The sequence below is a fragment of the Mus caroli genome, chromosome 1 (genome assembly GCF_900094665.2).
Source record: "Mus caroli chromosome 1, CAROLI_EIJ_v1.1, whole genome shotgun sequence".
NCBI lineage: Eukaryota > Metazoa > Chordata > Mammalia > Rodentia > Muridae > Mus > Mus caroli.
Genome location: NC_034570.1, coordinates 19,706,259 through 19,730,067, shown reverse-complemented (window position 1 = coordinate 19,730,067; position 23,809 = coordinate 19,706,259). Strand labels below are relative to the sequence as shown.

General features: G+C 40.6%; 1 protein-coding gene across 2 annotated transcripts in view; it reads right to left on the bottom strand.

Moving 5' to 3' along the window:
* Positions 1-5,474: 5,474 nt before the first annotated feature.
* Positions 5,475-23,809, bottom strand: part of Col9a1 (collagen type IX alpha 1 chain) — a 75,992-nt gene continuing 57,657 nt past the window's right edge. The window contains exons 34-38 of one of the 2 annotated variants that reach the window (XM_021157330.1): positions 20,965-21,111; positions 20,734-20,788; positions 18,836-19,024; positions 13,682-13,759; positions 5,475-6,539 (exon numbers count right to left, since the gene is read on the bottom strand). In XM_021157330.1, coding sequence (XP_021012989.1) covers positions 6,355-6,539; positions 13,682-13,759; positions 18,836-19,024; positions 20,734-20,788; positions 20,965-21,111 — 654 coding nt within the window. In that variant the 3' untranslated portion in view covers positions 5,475-6,354. The remainder of the gene's footprint in view (positions 6,540-13,681; positions 13,760-18,835; positions 19,025-20,733; positions 20,789-20,964; positions 21,112-23,809) is intronic. The other variant, XM_021157337.1, reaches the window with a different exon arrangement.

The window sequence follows — 23,809 nt, the reverse complement described above, 5'->3', positions numbered from 1 at the left end:
ATTTTAAACCTGAATTTCATACCTCAGAAACACTGTGATATCTCCAAAATTAAACAGTACAAAAGCAGGGACTTATATTAAGCACACTTTGGGTCAGATCTAATAAAGTTTAAGGATTGCAATATTGGTTTAACCAGCATGAAATATAAAGTATTCTGACTGACAGACAGAAGACTATCACCCAGTCTCATCAGTGAATTTGTGTGCTCAGACTGCAAAATGATTTCCACATTCCTTAACCAACCTGTTGGCTATTTGGAGTGAGAATTAAATCATACCGCCTTGGGAGCACTGAGCAGAAATAAGCCAGAAATTTGCTCTTGATTAATATGTTAGTGTCTAAGCAACTTTAATTACCTACACATTCCCCTCTCGGCAAGTTCTCAGGTGTACACTATCCAACTTTTAAAACTACGTAAAAGCTATGGAGATCTCTGCTTTGCTAGGGATATATATGGGGTCTGCCTGTATTCAGCAGCTGTCTTTCACAAAGGGGGTTCACTAGGCACTTTTGTTTGCAAGTTTTTCGTCAGGAATTGGTGCATCTGTAAGTTGTTTAATTTAACTGAAATTTACCATAGATTGTTCTTATCATTTGGAATGTGCAAGTTTCGCATAAGCTTCAGCAAGTGGCTGTTCCCAACACTACTGACTGTCTCTGTGGAGCTTGTTATACAGCCTAGATATGCATCAGGTTTCTGTAACAGTTGGGTGAACTGATATTTGAATTTTTTATTTCTTACGAATATATTATAGAACTGAAGAACATGTTGAATTACATAATTTTTCTTTTTCTGTATTTGATTATGTCACTTCAATTAAAATAAAAGCACTTTGATGCAAAGATCATTTCTTCATCTGATTTGGTATGTGTCACAACTCTTTTCTAGAAAGTATACACCGTTTTGACCTGATGTGCCACAAAGAGCCATAACAGATGCCTCCATTTCTAAACTCTGTCTTCCAAACAGGGAAAAGGACATCCTTTTAATCTAGATACGGAGCACTGATCTACATAGCCAAGATGGAACCTTTCTCCTTCAGCACAGATCTACATGCTAAAAAGCAATGTAAAGAAATCCCATATATATTTCATACTTGATTTAACCAAACAATTCCTATATAAAATATTCACATGAAAATCATTTGATATAAGCATATCATTAGAACTTAACTCTTGTTTGATCTGAGATCCATAAGCTAAGTGAGGGCCTATTGGTGTCTGTGTGGGACAAGTCTGGCATGTCCACTGGGAAATAAGAAGTATATTAGGCCTGGTTGGTAGTTCAAGTTCATGTTGATGGCATAGCAAGCCAATCTGTTTATGCAAACAATGATGAGTTGCTCAAGAAGTACCTCGTTGTTAAGAATATACACCTTTAATCCCAGCACTCGGGAGGCAGAGGCAGGCTGATTTCTGAGTTCAAGGCCAGCCTGGTCTACAGACTGAGTTCCAGGACAGCCAGGGCTACACAGAGAAACCCTGTCTCAAAAAAAAAAAAAAAAAAAAAAAAAAAAAGAAGAGTATAGCATTCTTAGGACTAATGAGATGGCTCAGAGGTTAAAAGCATTGGCTGCTCTTCCAGAGGTCCTGAGTTCAGTTCCCAAGCAAACACATGGTGGCTCACAACCATCTATAAAGGGATCTGATGCCCTCTTCTGGCCTATGACTATATATGAAGCAGAACACTCATACATTAAATAAATAAATTATATATAATATATACATATATATCATATAGACATAAAGGTTTTAAAAGAGAAAGAAAACTATAGTTTCTTAAAAGGAAGAGGTGGGCTTTAGTACAATAATTTTGGGGTAACCTCATTTCCTCAATGGACAGATCATTCAGACAAAGTTTGCAAACCAAAACTGTCTGAACTGAATGACATTGGACCCAACAGACATTTACAGAGCATTCGACTGAGATGCAGAACAAAAGTCATTGCTCCACTTTTTTAGCTGGAGTGTTCTCACTGTGCTTTGTGTTTGGTTTTACATGGACAGCCTTTGTCAGGCATACAATGACATATCCACCCTCATCACTTCCTCCCTTTAGTCCTCTCCATTCTCTGCCTGCTTGTATTCTGTCTCACTCTTGTCTTCTTGTCATATGTATATACCCATATGAATATATTTAAATTAATTCATGTACCTCTAAAGAGTTCTAAGACCCATAAGAGTGAAAACATTGTATTTTTATTTCTGCATCTTATTTACATTAGTTAATAGGATGACCTCCTGTTCTGTCCATTTTCCAGGAAATGACATCATTGAGTTCTTTATAGATCAATAAAACTCCATTTTGTGTTTGTGTGTGTGTGTGTATCTCACATTACACCTTTTCTTTATTTCTTCACTTGTTTGTGGACAGTCCGATTCCATAATTTAGCTGTGAATATAGCTGCTTATCAAACAAGGATATGTAGGTATCTCTGTGGTACGTTGACATAGACTCCTTTGGGTACGTATCCAGAAGTATGATGCTGGGTCATATGGTTGTTCTAGGTTTAGGTTTTAGAGACACTACTATACTGAATTCCACAGTGGCTAAACTAATTTATATTCGCATCAGCAGTATATAAGAGTCCACCCTTCCCCCACATTCCGGCTAGAATTTGCTGCTGGGTTGTTGTTATTTAATAACTTGGAGGAGATGGAATTTTCATGTACTTAATTTGCATTTCCCTGACTACTAAAGTTGTTTAGCATTCTGCATGGTTTTTTTTTTTAATTCTTTGGGAATTGTGTACAATGTATTTTCAACACACTCGCCTCCCCTCTCCCAAGCCCACCCTACTCACCCACCTTTTTGTCTGCAGTTTTTAAAAACCCACCAAATCCAATCTGTGCTACCTGTATATTGAGTTTATGGCCATCCACTGGAGCATGGTCAACCTGCCAGGAACCACTGCCTCAGAGAAATCTGACTCTCCCTCTCTCATAGCTCTTCAGCTAGGGGTAGGATTCTAGTGCCCACACCCTTTCTCCATGCTGGTTTCTCTAGGTTGAACTTGCCCAGGCCTTGTGTATGCCAATCACAACAGCTGGGTTCATATGTGCGGCTGCTGTTGTGCCTAGACAAATATTTCATTCTAGTCACCCACTGCTTCTGACACTTAACATATTTCTGTCCTCTCTTCTGCAATGGTCCCTTGAGTGTTTGTGGTCATATTTTGAGATGAGATTGTTCCTGACCACGTAAGTGCTTTATTTACCACTGTTTACATAAACATGTTGTCTTTCTATTCTATTCATCTCTCAAAATATCTTTTGAAAACAGTCGATTCATTTCATCAGTATGTTGATTGATTGATTGATTGATTGATTGATTGGTCAGTTAGTTGGTTGACTGACTGGGGATTTTGATATTTAGTTATTTGAGTTCTTTATATATTCTAGCTATTAATCCCCTGTGGGTTATATAGCTGGCAAAGATCTTTCCCCTATGCTGTAGGCTATCTTTTTACTGCGGTGATTGTTGTCTTTGCTACTCAAAAGCTTTCTTAATTTCATGTAACTCAATTTGTCAATTCTTGACTTCATTTCTTTAGCTATTGCAGTTCCTATTAGGAAGTCTTCCTATACTCCTATCTCTTGTAGTCTTTTTATTATACTGTATTTGAGCAGTTTTAAATTTTCAGCTCTAAACATATTTCATGTATTCTAATTTGATTCTGGCACATTTTCAGAGAGAGGAACCTCACTTTATCCTCCAGCACGTGGCTAGACATCTTTTCCAGTACTATTCACTAAAAAGGCTAACTTTTGGCCAATAGGTGCTTTGGTGCTTTGGGCATCTTTGTCAAAGAAAAACACAAGAGTGTCTGGGTTTAATTCTGTGCCTTTTGCTGTATCCCATTGATGTGTGTGCTGTTTTTGTACCAGTACCATGCCGACTATGTTACTGTCCTTCTCTAGGGTAAGGCGAAGTCAGGGACTGAGGTGCCCCCAGCATTACTCTTCTTGCTTGGAGTTGCTTTAAATACTTGTATTCCTCGTGGATGCATGTAAACTTTAAAAATTTTTTCCTAGTCCTAGGAAGAATGCTACTGGAGTTTTTTATGGGATCACCCTGTATATACGACTCAGTTCTGGTAGGAAAGGTTTCACTGAATTGTTTTTGCAAACCTTTTGGAAAGGTTTCCCATTTTCTGGTGTACCTTCACTTTTTCTTTGGTGTCTTGGCATTTTCATTGTAAATGGCTTTCATACCTTTGATTAGGATTGATCCTAGGTATTTAAAAATATTTTGAAGCTATAGGGAAAGATTGTTTTCCTAAGTTTTTCCTCAGTGTGTTCATTATCAGTGTGTTAAAAGCAACTTACTTTGTATTCTGCTGCTTTGCTGAAGGTCTTCATTAGTTCTAGGAATTTTCTTATGGACTCTCTTGAGTTTATTATGCATAAAATTATATCACCTAGATATAGGGATGATTTTATTTTTTTACATTTCTATTTGTATGTGCAAATTGTTTCTCCAATAAGTGAAATCTAGGGTGTATAGGAAAGTCAACTGAACATCAAAAGTATCCAATTTAGAAACTGTCAAAGAATACAGGTACTTCTCAAAAGATGTCTGAATAGCCAATGGCAGCATGAAAACAAAACTGCAATGCCAGCCATTGCTAGGGAATGTGAAAACGAGTGACAATCCAACTCCACTTTGCTGGCTATCATAAAAGACAAAAATAGCAAACACTAGCAAGTATTAGAGAGAAGAAAAGTTCCCTAAAAGTCATTATGAAAAACATTGCGGAGACTCAAAATTTTAAACATATGTGTGTGTGTGTGTGTGTACACATATACATACATACATGCCCTTCGGTGAATGGATCAACAAAGAAAGGAACAGTGGTCACTAGAGAGTCAGGGTGTGGGGAACAGGAGACAGACTAGGAAGTGTAATACAGGGGCACAAAGCCCAGACTGGAGGGATTACCAACAGCTCCTCTTTGACATATGATGACAACTACTGGCTACCCTCTATACTGGAAGCCAGCTATGATGAATTTCAAAATAGTTAAACTACATAGTTCTGAACACATAGAATAATAATTGAAGAAATGGAAATGTGTATTGTCATGATTTAACTAATATACACATGTTCTTAACTACCATAATGTAACTCTAAACTATCTACATTTTTTAAAGAACTGCTTTGTAAATTTTTTTGAAAGTGGTGAGAGGTAGGTTATTTTTGCATCCGTGAGGTTGCAAGGAGGCACTACATCCTCTGAAATGAAAGTGTGGTTCCTAACCTAGAGACCAGGAAAGACCAGGTTTACGGCACTCCAAGGACTCTCTGAAATAGTGTACAAAGTGCACATGCATATGCACTTGTGTGTTTGCTCATGGAAAATGAGTTCATAGTCTTCATTAGAATTTCAAAGAAATCCATTAAGTCTCTCAATACACACATGCGCACACATGCGCATTCACACATACACAGTCATAGGATAACTCCGTGGACCAGTGGGAACTCTTCAGATTTCTTCAGATAGAATAAACCAGTAAAATAAATACATTTTTAGAAGTAGCAGTAAGTCAAAAATTTAATGACTCTAAAACAGGTCAATTAACATGTAACCACATTTAACATGACTACTTATTTTAGAACACACAAAAGACTATGAAACCGTGTTTATTTTTTCTTTGGTACAACCAGACATGTTACCTCAAACTTTTAAAATAAATAATGTCAGCCACAAAACATATGTGTGTCAGGGTATTACTTCTTTGCTTTCACGTGGATTTTAGAATACAAATGGGATTGGATGCAGTACACACTATTCACAAATTCGTAGTAAAGATGAAAACCACCATGCGATGTATAGAGACCACTTGTGGGACACAGCCCTGATGAAGATTTTAAGCACCAATTTTATTGAATGTAGTGGGGTTTGTTCCTTAGTATTCTAGCAATACTTGATATAACTGAATGAATAATCTGAGATCAATATCTTAATTGAAATAAAAATAATGACAGCAACTGAGGTAATGTGAACAGCTTACTGTTGTTGTTGTTGTTGTTGGCACAGTGACCCACAACACATCATATATTCATTCATAGCACACTAAAATTCAGAATCCTGGGAAGAGGATTTATAAATTTGGCTAAAGAGAAACTGAATTTGACTCTTGTCTGATGACTCTCCTATCTTCCTTCCATGGACAAGGAACAAGACTTACTGAATAGCACCAGTTGTTCTAAATCTGATTGTCAAGTAGCACTTGTGTAATGATGTCAGAGGTGAAACCTTTGAGTCTTCGTCCCAGTGTTGGATATCGTTTCTCCCCCACACTCTGCTAACAGGTGTGCTTTGTGTAGGGAGCCTACAACGCTATGGATTTCACTTGTCCGGCCCTTTGCTAAATGCTCTTTGACCAGACTGCAGAGTACAAGAGGCTGGCTCACAGAACCCAGGAGGGCCTGGAGGACCTGGGGGTCCAGGCACACCAGGAATTCCTGCCACTCCCGGGGGACCTTGCTCTCCATCACGGCCATTTTTCCCATAGCTGGCAGGGCCTGGGTCACCTGAAACAGATAAAAAGCCAACACATGTGAACAAGCTATTGATTAGCATAAGACAGTAGACCCTCACAACCTAGCACTGTGCAAGCAAGATGCTTTGAAAATGCCTTTGGAGGTGATCCGTGATGAGATGAGGAAACCCCGTTAGTGGGTGTGGCTTTCACAGAAATCCAAGGCAGAAAGTGATTTCAGTGTTTGTCTTCCATATTTGCATCATGGTGCCCTCTAACCATCTATGTCTACTGAATACTGAAATGTGGCTGGCCCAAACTGAGGTGAACTGTAAGCATAAAATTAAGCTGGAATCGGAAGGTCTAGCAAGCAAAAAGTATAAGATGTTTTACTCACGAATTTAGGCTTATTACCTGATATAGTAGTATTTTGAACCTTGTGAGTTAAATAAACTGCACAGGCATCCCTCAGTTTACAGTGTGATTATGTCAAGAACATAGTTAAGTCAAAAATCATCCAACCTGCCAAGCATCAGGACTTAACAGCCCAGCATACCACAGAGAAACCAACTCTTTCTATTTGCAGGTGCATGGCCAACTCTGTGCTTCCTGACATTAGGGGAAAACATCATATCATGTATTGCTAACCCCATAAAAAGATCAAAATTCAGAATTTCTAAGTTAAGTCTCTACCAAATGTGTCTCATTTCATGTCATCATAAACTGGAAAAATCCAAGGTTAACTATATTAAGTCAGTGACTAGTTATATTATTCAAGCTAATTTCACCTGACTCTGCACCTTGCCTACTGAAGATTCAAAGTCACAGGTGCTGTGCTGGTTTTGTGACTCACACTGTCTTTCTCATGAACAGAGATGCTATCAGCCTCCCTAATTTCTTACAGTGATCCATATACAGACAAAGTTGACCATGGCTAAGAAGTTAAAAACACTCAACCAATTATGAACCACTAGAATCAGGAAAAAAGAAAGCAAGCCTTCATGGTTCATCATCAATAAAATGGAATGTTTGCGTTTGTTACCATTAAGTTCTGTCCATTAAATGGGGACGGTCTCAACTACTAGATATTATTTATTAGTGTCGGGTAGGGCTCACACCATGCTCCCTACAAAATTTCATAATCTCACCCCAACATGAGTTTCCCCACAGTGAGTTCCTTGCAGATATGTTTGTTCTGTCACGTGTGCTCAATAGGCCACACATTGTGAGGCGCAGCAGGACAATGAGGAGCTCTGTTGCTTGTGTCCCTTTGCATCAATAGTGCTTCGTTCTATTACTAAGAAAACAGTGGAAAAGCAACTGCATTCACTTGGGCAATCTCCTAACAGGGAGCCTTATTCCGTCTTAGCCACCCGAGAAGCCAAAAGCCAAATCTTCATATCCAATTACATGTTATAGGTGGAGGTACTCCCATCCCCTCCCCCCCAACGCCAGGGTTTTCAGTCCTTTTCCTATCTTAGTGGTCTAATTACATACATCTTAATGTAATGAGCTGGACACATTAAATGGTATTATTGTTATATAGCTCACATATTTTGAAATTAAGGTAGGTGAGGGAACCTATTTTTCAGACATCTCGTTCTTCTGTGGGTCTTACATCACACCCTCCACAAAGCAGTGTTAGAGGGCAAACCATTAGCAAGGTTTAAGAGAGAATAATTATCTTTGAATGTATGTATCTCAAGGCTGCCGTTGAGCAGCAATATGTTATTTCCAATAAATTATCCCGTAGACTCTGATCCAACTATCAGTTGCGATGAAGGAGATGGTCATCCATTTCCTCTAATGGGAGAGAGGCTTTCCTTCATCCCCAGCATTTACAGGTAAGGCTGTCACAACAGCTCCTGTTGCAGAGAGTTCTACATCACCTGACACTAGAGACAGTTAACAGTTAACTGGATTTCTTTTTTAGTTTTAAAAATAGGCCACATCTAATTGCATATTAAAGGCGGTTTTCATGCACTTTGCCAATAAGAATGTCCCACTGAGATATGTCAAATCTGTCTTAAAATCAAACCAAGACCAGGAGAAAATGACTATGCTCACAAAAGAAGTCAAAGTCTAGCCCTTGGGGGCTAGGCAGGTAGCATAGATTAGGTCAACCTCAGCCCACAGGCTAAATTGTATTTATACATATTTATATATAAATAGCTGTATTAGAACACGGACATGCTTATTTGTCTGCATACTATTTGTATCTGCTTCAGGAAGGCAGAAGACCAGGGTCTGAAGAGCCCTCACTATGCCTTGACCACCCTGTGGGTCTCTTAACTACACTAACTACCTAGTGACTACACAGCCTCCTAAAATATCAGTGACCCCTGCCAGAAAGTTTTCTTGATTTTAAGAATTTAAAAGAATGTGAATACCATTCTCCATGTAGACACTAGAGGGCAGGCATGTTACACTGATGTAAGCAGAGCCTTTCCCCTAACACTTGACAGAAAGAAACAACAGTGCATACACAGGCATGAAGGAGAAAGACATGCAAATAATTGTCTGTGTTAAATAGGCGATCTGGTGATGCATGCAATGACTATTTAATCGTTGGGATTGTACCCCAAAGAGATACACACACACACACACACAAAGCTTACTTCTGTGGTATTTCACAAGATTCTTCAGTTAATTTATTCCTTTCCCTAGTGGGTTTGTATGCACAGGGAAGTCAGGATTTATTATTACATATTTTTCCTTGAAATGCTGTGAGTGCTGAGTTACTGGTCACATGTGGGCAGTTCAGTGGCAGCAGGCATGCAGGGATGTCCCTTAATGAGATGACCTAGCTGAGCAGCATTAGCTAGCTCTGGTGAGAAAAAGAAGAGGGAGGAAATTCAAGGCCCGGGGGTTGTTTATAAGATCTGCACAGCTCTGGGAGAGAGGCAGATTAATAAGCTGGAGATATGCCTTCATCACGTAACTATGGTGACAGGGACAAACTAGTCACACTGGACAACCTGTCGTTTTGTCAATTTCATGAACCTAGACTGGAGAAACATAAATATTTCCCTCTACCACTTAGAATCGGAGATACCTCCGTCAGGATGTGTGACCTGAGCCAGTCTGCCTAGGCTCACATATAAAGAAAGAATCAATCACAGCACAATCAACTGAATTCTCAGTGTGGGGCTTAGCCAGGCCCTGCTCTATGGCTTTAACATGTGTCAGCGTGAGTAGAAATCCTCCTAGAATAGCCCATAAGAGTGTGTGTTTCTGACTGCTGTTCCACAAAAAGGAACTGAGAACAGCAGTCACTGGAAATAAGGAAGAGAAAGGACCACAAGTCCTAGGAGCCTGTACCCAGGACCACAGCCCTTACATATCTGCCCCTCCTTTTTCAAGTGTAACAAACTACGCAGCATATGTCTGCTTTTAAGTAACAATACACTATAGCCAAAATGATAATCACCGTTACACGAATGACCTATGGTCTATAATAAGCAATGTCATAGTAACATCCCAGAACATGCAATAGCTAACCGTGGACAAACTGAGACATGCTGCTGTGAAAGGACACAGGGGGCCAAAAATGACACAGAAACAAAACAGGGATCCTAGGAACTGACCGATAATGAAGGTACATGTTACAGATTTAAGTTTTTATGTATGTTAGTTTTACACAAACAATGATGAAATGATCTTCTTCTACTCCGCAGGATTTAAATCCAGAACTCAACAATGGGGACGAGCAAGAAGTGTTCTTTGAATGGAGACCATCACAGAAAACCACAACTGCACACAACACAGAGATCAAATGATCATGGAAACCCCGGCCCCAGTGGATACATCTACATCACAACTCCCGAATCTACGGCTCAGGGAACATGGAAGACGGGACAAAGATAAAAAGAGCAGAAAGGCTGTAAGAGCCAGAACTCCAGGAAATGTGCTCTGAATCAGTGTCTTCGGGAAATGGCTATGTAAACAAGACAGGGAGGATAACAGTAACAATGAACATCCTAACGTGGACTGGGGAAAGTTCCTCGGGTCCCACCCCAGCACAAAGAACTACAGGCAACTAACGCTGGCTGGGAATTACCCTCTCCCCAGGATCAGCCCCACAGCCTGTCTAATGCAGACCAGTTGTTCCTTAAATCCAAGGTATACCAACAATGGACTCAGCCGGTTAATTAACATGTGCATACACATACATGTATGTGTGTGCATGTATAAGAATATTAATCAAAGAAAAATGGGTTATCAATGAGAGCCTGGAGGACATGAGAGAAATTAGATGGGGGGGGGGGGCATCTAGGGAGGTTGGAGGGAGGAAAAGGGAGAAATAATGTAATTCAAATTAAATTTAAAACATTTTACAAATCAAATTTAAAGACTGTAAGAGAGAAGCAATGTAATTATATCTAAATTAAAATGTGTTAAATGTTTTTTTTAAAAATTACAAAGTAAAGCTTTAAAACGGAGTGGGTATTTCTTTCGGTAAGATGTGTATTTACCTAGAAGACTCCAAACAGGTTCCTGTGCAGAATTCCTCCAGGTTGAGGCTTCCTCCGGGTCACAAAGTTTTATTAGCATTATGTAAGTACCACAAAACCCACGGTCTAAGTCCTATTGGGACATTCGTTTTTTAAAGTGCATCCTCTTGGTGGACAATTAGCTGGTGAAATGACCATAGTGACCAGTTCTCTACAGGACCGGCACAGAGTCGCAGCAGAGTCGTGGAAGAGAGGGGCAGCGCCTCGGAGGCAGGGCTAATTGCGAACAAGTTTGCCCGTTACTGCAGATTAAGAGCAGCAGGAGAAAAGGCTGCCAGGGTAACTTTGTGCTTTGCCCTTAGCACCCCAAATCAATGTCAAAAGCAAAACGAAACTAATAGACAACCCTCCTTGGCCACTGTTACGCTCACAAACTGCCCTAGACACTCTACAGGATTGCTTCTTTTTTAATTCTCAGGTTTATACCATCAGAATGATATCCCGGCTATTTCGTAAATACTGGACTGAGGCCCAGAGAGAAACTAAGTAGCCCAACGTCATAAGGTAGGAAGTGGCGGTGGCCCGATTTGAACCCGGGGTTTCTGGATTGTTGGGCCTGTGCTTTAAGGGACAAATTAAGGGATTGATCAGCAATTTTTGTCAGGTACCTGTCTGATTCAATTAGCCAGATGTATTCACAGTGCAGAGAAAAGGGTGTGAACCTGGCTGAACAACACAGCCCTGTACAGCCCCCCTGGTGAGTAAAGAGACCCAGTAGTGTACGGAAACAGAGAGAGCCATTCATCAGCAGGGCCTCCCTCTCCTCTGACTGTGATTTGGAAGTTTGGCCTGTAATTTTGAAAAATAATCCGAAACTCAAAGTTCACCAAATGATGCCATTATTCCAACAGTATAACAAAGAAAGCTAAGCTGCGGGTAGATAAAAAAAACGGAACCGAGTGAGAATCAGTGTGAGACAAATGGAAGCAAAGGAGAAATGGCCGGTGTAAGGAGAGAGCAGTGGGTAGAAAGCAAAGGCCGCAGTGGGAAAGGAAGGGCATCAATCAAAGGAAAGAGGGCGGGTCTTAACTCACTCAGAGTGAGTCCTGCCTCAAGCCCCACCCACCCCGGGATGCCCACTGTTAACGAGAGGAATGATCCTGGTGAGGACCATTCTCTTCTCTTCTAAACATCTGCCAAATGTACCCAGATTTTCATTATGTGCTAAAATCTTCTTTTGATCGTTTGAAGTCCAACTAGGTTTTCTACTTTTCTGATCACACAAAAATATTAAGTTATAAAAATATCTCGACAAGTCAGTCCACAGATCCCAATTTCAGAATGACAGTGTTTGAGTTCTCTCCAAATGTAGTCCTCCTCCCAAATTGAAATAAGAAAGCAATCCCCAGCCGGGCGTGGTGGCGCACGCCTTTAATCCCAGCACTCGGGAGGCAGAGGCAGGCGGATTTCTGAGTTCGAGGCCAGCCTGGTCTACAAAGTGAGTTCCAGGACAGCCAGAGCTATACAGAGAAACCCTGTCTCGAAAAACAAAAAAAAAAAAAAACAAAAAAACAAGAAAGCAATCCCCAAGAGCAATGAAATAGATAATTGAAAAGTAAGGATTTTTTTTATTTGGGGCTATAATTATATAATTATGCCATGATTAAATATTTAACCTCTGGCAGAATTATAAAATGGTAATTTCTTCTCCTAAATTTCCCTAGATCCAAATTTCCAAGTCCATGATTGAAACAAGAAACACCTTACTTTCTTGACATTCTCTACGGCCTCTTTGTCCTTAACTGTCTCGGTTAGAGTCAACTGGAGTCCCCAACACTCCCTTACACCCCCAGAGCCATAGTCTTAGCCACCATGAAGGGGCAGCTTGCACATCCCACCTACCACTGAGCTACCCAGCCTTCAGCCCCATAGTGCTACTTCCTCAGTGGACGAGTACGTTTCTGGCCAGACCCCAGCAACAAGTCAGTCATCGAATAAAGAGGACACAGAATGCCCAGTGAGAGGACCCGGCTTCTTACAGAAGCCCCTCTGTCACTGAGCCCACACAGCTGTGATCCCCGCCTGTGTGGAGAGCTTTGCGGCTGTGAGACAAATTCCCTCAATGTTTGTTTTGGGCAGCATGGATTTTGGGAGGGTCTGGGTATTTGAAAGGAGAGCTTTTAAAACAGAATTTCAGTTACTCCTTGTAGCACATGAGTAACTGAAAACTTGGATTCCTTTTACAGCCGCTATGGATTTTTGTAAGAAGTCTGGGCTAGGGTTGTAATTTGGTACCATGTGCCCGGCCCCAGCTTTGATCCCCAGAACCACAAACTAATAATAATGGTTACTAATTATAATGAAATAACAAGAAATGATCACCTGGGCTAGACATGGCTCTAATTTTACTCATTGAAATTTTTATAACAAGTGGTGTGACTGGACCTAGGTACTTTTTTCCTTAAAACATAGCTTTAAGCGCTTAATATTTCAAGCCTTGACTTCTAGCTGCTCGCAATGAATACACTTGATTTACAAATCATTTAACTCTCCATTAAAGCCAATTCATAAGCCCATGATAAACTTAAGTGACTGAGCAATGCTTCCTTCCAAAAAAAAACCAACAACAACAAAAAACAAAACAAAACAAAACAAAAAAAAAAAACGCTATTCAGCTTACACTCAACACTTGACCCCATTTCTTCCTCCCCTCCCCCATTCTACAGCAGAACCCACTTACCTGGGAGACCTATCGCTCCAGGCAAACCCTTAGGACCTCTTCCTGGAGGACCACGTTCTCCTTTTTCTCCCAAGTCACCTGCATTACAATAAACAAATGTTATGCATATATATATATATATGCATATATATATATATATCAATAAAGTTCTGTGTTTTAAACTTTGAAGAAAACACAATCCCCATGAAATTGCTGGAAGATAGATTGTAATAAGTACACAGCCAGCACAAAATCATATCCACAGACCCACAAAGAAGGAAAAAAAAATCAAACCATTGGTCTGTGCACACTGAAATGACATTTCCCAAAACTGGACGTGAATTTCCCGTGAAACACTCAATAAGGTGAGAGCCAATGAATCCTTCCTCAACTCCATCAAATCTGTCTCAGCCTGGGAGCATCACCCTAGACAGTGGCTCTGCCCCAGGAAGAGCAAGAATATTCTCTCTATACACCATTTGCTTTGAGGGATTAAAACCATTTCTATCTTCGGTTAATAGTAGCACATATCTTTTGTTTTGGTTTGGTTTGGTTTGGTTTGGTTTGGTTTGGTTTGGTTTGGTTTGGTTTGGTTTGTTTCGAGACAGGGTTTCTCTGTATAGCCCTGGCTGTCCTGGAACTCATTGTGTAGACCAGGCTGGCCTCTAACTCAGAAATCCGCCTGCCTCTGCCTCCCAAGTGCTAGGATTAAAGGCGTGCGCCACCACTGCCTGGCTAGGCGTACATATCTTAAAAGACAAGAATCAATTTTTAAAAAACCTACTGCAAACAATAGGTGAATTCATTAATCTAGCAGGATACAAAATTAATATACAGAAATCAGGTGGCCTCATACATAGAAGTAGCTACCAGTTATGAGACATGGCCAAGAAGTACTACATACAGTAGTAATTAAAATGCTAAACAACTATATGTGGTCTTAACGGAAATATACAAGTAAAACATGAAAGAAGCTGAACTTTCTTGGTGATACCAAGACTTGAAAAAATGTTCTGAATTAAGATAACATTCCAATAAGTAGTTGTCATCTCTCCCTAAGCTAAATATTGATTACAATCCCAGTTTTAAGCACACTGGAATACCACAAACTTCATCCAAATAAAATAGCATGAAGGAATTAATCCTACCAGTTATCAGCCCTCTTATGATGGTGTAGTACTTATCCATGAGGCAAAAAGGCCAAATAGGTCCAAATATGCATAAGAAATTGGTTTATCACAAAGGTGGCATTTTATTTTTATTTTATATTTACTTATTTATTTTATTTTAATGTTAATTTAATATTTTAATTTATTTTAATATTTATTTTATCATGTTTTATATGTGTTTCTGTGTGTATGCATGTGCACATGTGAGGGGGCTGCCTGCAAACACCAGAAGACTGCATGGAATCTCTTGGAACTGGAGTTTCAGATGCATATGATCTTCCTGTTGTGGGTGCTGTAAATTGAGCAAGAGCAGCTAGTGACATCTGAGCTGTCTATCTTGCCCCCAGTCTTAAAGTGAGAAATGTTTAGCAAGTCATCAAATGTTTAGGAGAAGTGAGAAAAATATAGAACTGTATATAAGGAAAGTACAAATTGGCTCAACCTCATTGGCGGGAGTGAGACAATAACAATCAAATTACAAGTGGAAGTTCCGGGAATTCTACTTCCAGAAATTCATTCTCAGAACAATAAAATGTTTTGGAAGGAAGATGGAATTAGAAGTAGAAAGGAAGTCTGTGTTGATATTTTGTATCAAGATGAAATAGTCGGCTGCTGTGAGCCCTGAAGACTAGAAACAGACAAAGGGAACATCAAAGGGAAATAGTCAGTGAGCTTCTACCACAGAATAGGCTATAACACAGCTCGGGAACATCTCCAGCAGCTCTTTGGAATGGTCTCCTGGACATACTGTCAAATGAAAAACAAATGCGGTCCAGATTGCTTACTAAAGAACAATGCGATTCTGTTCATAAGCGGACACGGGGCGTGCATGTCCCCAGATGTACACAGCATTGATTGTCAGGTCTTTACCATAAGAATGACAAAGGAAACTAAGCATATAGGAAAGGTTAAAGAGAAATTCTTTACTAAATGCTTTTCCCACATTTAATTTTGAGGCAATGTAAATATAGTATTATCAAAAATAAACTTATTTTTAAAAAATTAAAGTGCGCTATCGTAATTGTCCCTCATTTCTGACTCAGAGGTCACTGGGAATATTCTGTGGTTGCAACCAAATGCTAAAAAGCAATTACGAGACAGTTGATTGAATTTAGGGTATCAGCAACTGCAGAACAATGAATATTGCAAAGCATTCACACATAAATTTTATATATATATATGTGTGTGTGTGTATATATATATATATACACACACACACATATATATATACATACACACACATATATTCCTATGTTCACACACACAGCACTCTCATGGCTCTCTGAATATTATTTATTTCAGTTTTATTTTTCACATGTTGTAACTGATGCTCTGCTGCCCTAAGAGCCGATTAATATGGGAGAAAAAAAGTGAGTCAGTTATAACACGTATTTTCTCACACCTTCATTTCCATGCCGTCTCACATCTGTTTGACTCACACTAAAATGTCTAAAAATGCACGGCCTTACACAAAGGAGTTTAAAATTCATCCTAACCACGAACATTTAAAAATAAGGCTTAAGGACTGAACCGCTAATAAAACAGCTAAGTCAAGTGAGGAGAACAGAGCCACCCTGCTGTCTCTCTCATGAGTTCTGCCCCACAGTGCATGCAGCACGGCACTGGCCCTGCATGTGTGCAATTACACATATTATGGTGTCAGGGAGAACTATTCATGGGGGCTAAGCTGCCACCTATGGGGACTGAATGCCACGCTACATTGGTGCGCATGCGCAGGGGTGGGTATGTGCAGAAGATGGATTTGGGGACCAGGAACAGCACAACACAGCTCTTATCCAAAAGTTCTGTTTTCCAAAGCAATATCAAAAGTTAAATAATGACTAAGATATAGCAAAAACTGTATTTCTTAACAAGTCTTATTTTCTGAGAAAAGACCCACAGTGACTCCATGATAAAGTGAGCCTCGTCTTTTTATCAGGTAATAGTGGGGAAAGAGAGCAGCCATGCTGAACTATCTCAGTTCCTTAAGGACTCAAACTTTAAATTTCAACAGGGTAGACTGTGTTCCCTTGGGGGAAATTTTGAGCTGCAAACTTCTGAATAATAAAAAAACAATGTTTTCATTAATAATTTCTGTCCTGTCTGAGGTAGGATATAGCCAAGGTAAGTTACCTAGAATTGTGTTTCTAGATTGATTGTAGTGTTAATAGATAAAGAAAATCCAGTTATGCTGCCTGCCTCCATCCAGGTATCAGAAGTAGGCAAGCTTTATGAGACCTTTATGAAAAGGCGGATTTCAGTGACTCCACAGAGGAAGGGATGGGGCCTTGGGAGAAAGATGATGTATCTGCAGAGATGATAGACTGTGCTATGGATACCAAAGAAGAACCAGGAGGAAACGCTGGAATTGATGAATGAATTCTGTGCTAGAGGTCTCTTACAGGTTCCAAATGCAGAAATACACTTTTCTTAGATGCGGTTCTTCTGCTAGAATCCTGCTACAATCCTGGCTACATGTTAAAAGCCACCTGGGGGATATTGAAAGCCCCCGAAGCCTGGACCAATTAATTCTAAAACTCTGGACGTGGGGCCCATAACCTGGATTGCTCATAAAACTCTCAGGATGATTCCTTGTACAGTGAAGGCTCAATGAGGTGGCCCCATAGACTTTCAGGTCAGCAAGGAAAACAGACCTTCAAGCTGGCTGGAGTGGAATTTGCTTGCTGGAACAAAGTCAAGATCTGAACCAAATACTGATTTGCAAAACAAAAACAGGGATGTGACTTCTGCGACCACATCTTGACACTCAGGAAATACTGCATTAATGCCCCTGGTAGGAGCACAAGTTGTCCAACCAACTCATTAACCCACCCAAACCAGTGCATTTTATTAAACATGGTTTTCAGAGTGGTCAGCACGACTTATAGGGATACCTGGCACAGAGTGCTGAAGTAGTAGCTTAAAAGGTCAAAGATGAATAGGCACGTGACACGTCCTGACAACCCCTTTCCCTCTCCCTTTCATCTCTCCAGCCTTACAACACTCCCAATTAGAGCCCATTTTTAACACGCAACTCTACACATGCCAAAAAAAAAAAGTAATTAAATAAATTGTTCCATCTGAGGTTGTAGTTAGCCAACCACACCGGCAACTCATTTATAGATTCCAAGAGGCAGCTGACTTGACCTCTGACCATTCATACCATTTATTCCTAATTGGAACACCACAATGTTTAAAACAATGTGAAGGGGGTCTCTCGGTTTTTGTCACATCCTTCTAAAGGTCCCCAAAGAGCTGTCAGTAACTCATAACAACATATAAACCCCTCACTTTACTTAGTTCTCCATAAATTATCCAGAGCACGTACACACCTCCACCCGCAAACTCACTGCAGCTGGCAAATGCCATCTGAGGCACCCAGTTGGTTCTGCAGAATGTCTTACATGCTCTCTCACAAACCTAGGTTTCCTTTCGGCTCTGCAAGCTTGCCTGCATACAGCACTTGGCTTGCTTTAAAAGAAAGAGGACAGACTCCAAAATAAAAGAAGGAGTTAAGTAGGATTGCAACCTGGGGCTGAAAATAAACACCCATCAAAATTACAGCTATAATGCTATCTTTTGAAAGAGAAGGAGCGCTATTCCCTGACATAATGAGCATTCATATGGCCTGTACCTATACTAGTTTCACAGACACAAACATCTTTAGCTGCTGGTTTAAGAAAAGCCCTACAGTAACTTTAGACTCTCAGAAATTTCCATGGTTCTCTGAGCTTGGGTGCAGACCACACAACTAAAGAAATCCAACATTGTGTGTGTCTTGTACCTGGAAAAATAGCTTACTTTTGGGACAGAGAGATGGTTCCACGATCACAGAGTATACTCTGTTGTGAAAAGCCTGAATTTAGCTTCTATCACTCACAAACTTATGTACAACTCCAGCTCAGAGGGACAGGGTTTGATGCCCTCTGCTGGGCTCCACCGGAACCCCACATGCATACACATACACATAATTAAAAATAAAATAAAACTTTAAAAAAAATCTTACCTTTAGGTCCTCTTAAGCCAAGAGCACCAGGGGGACCCTTAATGCCTGGGAGACCACGGATTCCCATCTGACCAGGGAAACCGTTCTCTCCAGGGGGGCCCGGAGGCCCAGGAGGACCAGGTCTCCCAGGAAGACCAGAGGCTCCTGTGTCTGGTCTCTTGAGGCTGGCTGCCATTTCCGCAAAATGCTCTGCAAGACAATAAACAAACAAACAAACAACCGTAAGTCACCATCACAACATTGGCTTGAATGAAGAAAATGACATGCCCAGTGGCCTTTATATCAATGTGGCATCAAGAAAGAAACGAAGCTTAGTGTTTTCCACCTGCTTCCAACCAGGAGGCTTCATCGGAGCATCTTTTTCTGAGCTTGCCCTGGATCTCTCTGGCCCTGCTGTTTTGAGACGCAGTGGCGAGAGGGTTAAATTCCAGGGCTTTGAGAGGCATGGTGGTCCAGTAACTTGGAAGTGCCCCTGAATCCTATCTGGTACTAGGTGAAACCCACAGGATTCAAAGAAAATGAGTTCATATCATAGGTGGAAGTGTTGTCTTGGACCTTTTCAAAACCCATCATTCAAAGTTAGGATTCAGACACTCTTTGAGACGAAGCATCCAAACTAAAAGCCTTTTTAGTTCAAAGCCATTCTATAGCCTGAACTATCATGAGAATCCATGGCTTCTAATAAATCCTTCCCCTCCAGTTTGCTTTCATGCTTGGAACAGATAACAATCATGAAAAGTAACCTTCCTTGGGAATGGGCACAGTTTGTCTTAAAATTTTAATAACTCTGGGGGCTTCTCACATACATTCAGAATCAGTAGCTGAAGCTGTGGAAGGCAAGAAAATCCATCCCATTCAAATGCTCTGAGGCAAATGCTCTAGTGCAATGCCGTTTTTAAAGCTTTAGGGTGTGAAAGGGAACCTGAGTGGGAAACACATTTTTATCCAACAGTTTAAAAAACTATTTAAATATGACTACTGTGAACTCCTTAACTTAATAAGCATAGAATTATGAATTTGCAGATATGTTAGAATGCTTAAAACTCAGAGAGCGTGTGCAGTGAAGAGATTTATATTGGTTTCCAGATATAGAAACATTCATTTCATTCTCATCCGGTTCTAGAAAATTCTACAAGTCTGCAAGACAAACGGGACTATTGGCACATGAAAAACAAGCGTTTCTTCAAGACACAGTTATGCCGTCATAAGAGGGTTTTCTGTTGAGGGTCACGATGTTATAGTGTCTTCTCAGTTTGGGGATATTTTTGTGCATATTCATTTTCTATGTGGTTTTATAACTAGGCAAACTGTGATATGAACAATGACTTCCATAGCTGCAGATAAATTTAGATAAGATTAACAAATGATGGAAAACATCACCGTTTCTGGAAAGCCTCTAGTTGTTGTTTTTTAAAACTCACCTACTACATGGGTCTAGATACTGTCCTTACGCCATGACGCGTGGGCATGTGAGTGTGTGGGCTTGTGGGCATTTGACTGCTACTTTGTTCTCACATGATTTGGAGAGGCCTGAAGGCAATGCCAGATACACACTAAATAGTAGCAACCTAAAGAGGGGGGACACCTGAGAATTTGTGTTGCAAGGAAAAATATGTCTGCATATGCATTTTTCTTCTGTAAGTTACCCTCCCTGTTGGAATAGGGTAGGTGAGACACAGACACGGGCCTGGATGGATAGTAAAGAGAAGGCTAAGACAGAAAGGTCGTTTTTAATTGTAAGGCTGTAGGTGTGAACACTTTCGTGAAACAGAAATGGTATTAACATTACTCAACATCTCCCACCTTTAAAGCGATTGGTACTTACACACCTACAGAAATAAAAGCTTAAAAAGCAAGAGCAGATAGTGGGAAAGTTCAACCCCCTGCGATTTATTTACCTTGCACGACTCTCATGCAAACCTGCTTGATGTGCTGGTCGGTCGGCGCTCTGCCCTGGGACGAGAAAGAAAAAGGCAGGTCATACTTGCAAGTTTAAAGAGGACATTGTTGTACTATAAAGACAGACATCACAGAGAAATCAGGTGGCTCAGCTGATGAGACAGTTTTCTGCTTGGCTGAGATTGGTGGGACTACCAATAGGAAACCATGGGATGTATCTGCCCACTCACCGGAGGGCCCTGGATACCAGGCAGCCCAGTGGCACCCTGTTCTCCCTGCACACCCCGGGGTCCAGGCGGTCCTCTTGGTCCTTCCAGTCCAGGAAGCCCTCTGATTCCTTCAGGCCCCCTCAGACCTGGCTCCCCGGGGTTACCCACCTAGAACAAACAGTACACTATAAAACCAGGGCTAGACATCAGCAAAGTTCTGTTTAGCATCAATATAAATATTTAGGTGGGATTTTAGGTTTCCTACAATTTGTATCTCTCAGTGGTGCTCATTCAGGAGTTATCTCAAGTGCTAACACATATTACCATTGAATATGGGTACCAGCCACTTAGAATTCCAATGTAAGAAAACTTATAAATTTTTTTTATTATTTTGAAATCTCCATTGAGATAAGATATATTTAAGGTCTCATTTGCTATACTGTAAGCTATTTCATATTTCATAAGAACAAGTCAGTGGTTTGAGTTTTCTCATTCTGATTTTGGGCCTTGCCCCTCCTGAGTACATGTTCTACCACCAAGTTGCAGCCTAGTCCAAGAGAGTTGATTGTTCATTTTGTATGGTATGTGTGTGTGTTTGGGGGACACACACAAAGGTCAGAGGACAACCTTTGGGGAAGTGTTATTCACCTTCCTAATGCTACAACCTTTTAACCATTTCTCATGCTGCAGTGACCTCCAACCATAAAATAATTTCCATTACTACTTCAGAATGGTAACTTTTTATTGCTATGAGTCATAATGTAAATATCTGATATGCAGGGGTGGTGAGCCACGGGTTGAGAGCCTCTGCTTTAGGGGTTAGCTCTCACACTTCTCTCTTTGAGACAAGATCTTTGTGCTGCTTCATAAGCTAAGCCATCTGGCCCATGCGTTTCTGGAGAGTCCCCTGTTTCTGCCTCCTGTTTCCCATTGACATGATGGGACTGCAGACACTTGCTCTACTGTGGCCAGCTTTACATGACATTTGGAGATGTGATCTGAGATCGTGTCCTTTGCATGGCAAGTCCTTTCAGCCTCCTTGAGCCATCTCTTCAGCCTGTCATTGAACGTAGTCTTTCCTGAATGTAGAATGTTTTTTTTTTTTTTTTTGGTAAGGGTTGGTAACATTTTCTAGCAATAAGAAGGCTTCCTCCAAGTAAAAGATTTCCTCCAAGATATGCAATTTGAATATAAAACTGCAACAGGTCAGGAATATAAGTTATTCAGCTTTTCTAAGATGTTTTTGGTGAACTTAAAGACACTAATTATAGCCAGGAATTACAAAATGCTAACATAGACTAAGCCAGTACATTCAGCATACTACCTTGAAAGTAAAGCACTAAAAAAGGGGCAACTTTACAGTTTAAAGAGATAAAGGAAATTAAAACCTAAATATTAAAGAAGTTAACCAATAAGCCACTCGCTTCCTCAGCACAAAAGTGTGCCCACAAGATGGACTAGGTGGTTTCGCTCCCTGAAAGTAGACCACTAAAAGCATTTTTAAAGTCATCATACATAATAACGGCTTTTAAAAGGAGAACGCATTAATCCAGCCTTTTGTGACACTAGAATTCATTAGAATTTATAGCAAAGCAGCTACAATGTACCATTGCTCAGAATAAGAATGTGCAGGGACAGGAGGAAGTTGGGCAAAGATAGTCTCTCTTAGGTGTAGACTGTTCACCAGGTGGCTTCATCCTGCCTCTTTTTCCCCTGTGCAGCATCTGTGTGAAGCCACCTCTTTCAAATATTCAACTGTTTTCAGTCCAAGGGAAGAAGTAAAGTATACTGCCAAACAAGGCTTCCCAAGCTTTCTCAATCTTGCTTTATGATGAAAAAAGAATTCTATTCATCCAAGTCAGCTGGACAAGATTGCCGCTACACAGAAATTACAACTTAAAAGACTTCCTGGAAAGCAGCATCAACAAAGAGAGCTTAGGAGACACCAACGCGGCTGGGGAAATGTCAGGTTCCCACAGTGAGAAACTCTAGGGACTTCTCAAACAACCCAGAGAGGCACCCAACTGAACTGAGAAATGCGCTCAAGTCCTGGCCACGTTGAGTTATGCTCTCTTTGTGGCAATGGCTACCACTGTTATTATATAAAAGGACAGATACTCTTGGATGGAAAGATCAGGGTGCCATGGGATCCCAGATCTCTCAGAAAGAGTTTTTCCATGACACTCTGAGCACTGGAACAGACATCCGGCTCCAGACGCTTCCCACTGAGCAAGTTCATCTGAGCTGACGGAAGACGGATCAATGAAAGCTCCTGTGTTACTTAGTAATTGTCTTGACTCTGGGAGAGTACAGTTCAGTTTCCTCAGCATGACTTGGACAGTGTGTCACAATAGCAGGAGGTAGAAGAGAGTTAATGAATTAACAGCTAATTGCTAATATATCCAAATCAGAATGCAGTGCATGTCACTACATTACAATCAATTTTTCTTTTCCAGTGTGAATTCTTTCCCTTGAACATTGTCAAATTTGTCCAGATAGTGACATGTGATCTTCCTCGCCACACACATCAGGTTTTATTCTTTATGTTTGATGCAACTTTAAACCGTTCCTTTCAAGTACTCTTGGACATAAACATTGCTTGAGGCTTGAGGCTTAAAGGCAGAGAAGTTAACACACTGCTTTCCCACCTATGTGCTAGTATGTACACAGCCTGCATCTGGGCACTGAAGCCAGGTTTGGGTGGGTGCCCCTGGAAAAGGTAAATAAAGGACCAGCTGGATGCATAAGTAGGAGGTAGTAATTCTCACAGAGAAAGAAAGCCTATCCTAAACTGTTAAATGACAGTGTATAAAAGTCCTGAAAATGGATAGTTCCAGCAATCAGGAGACAAAACAGGTGAACCAAG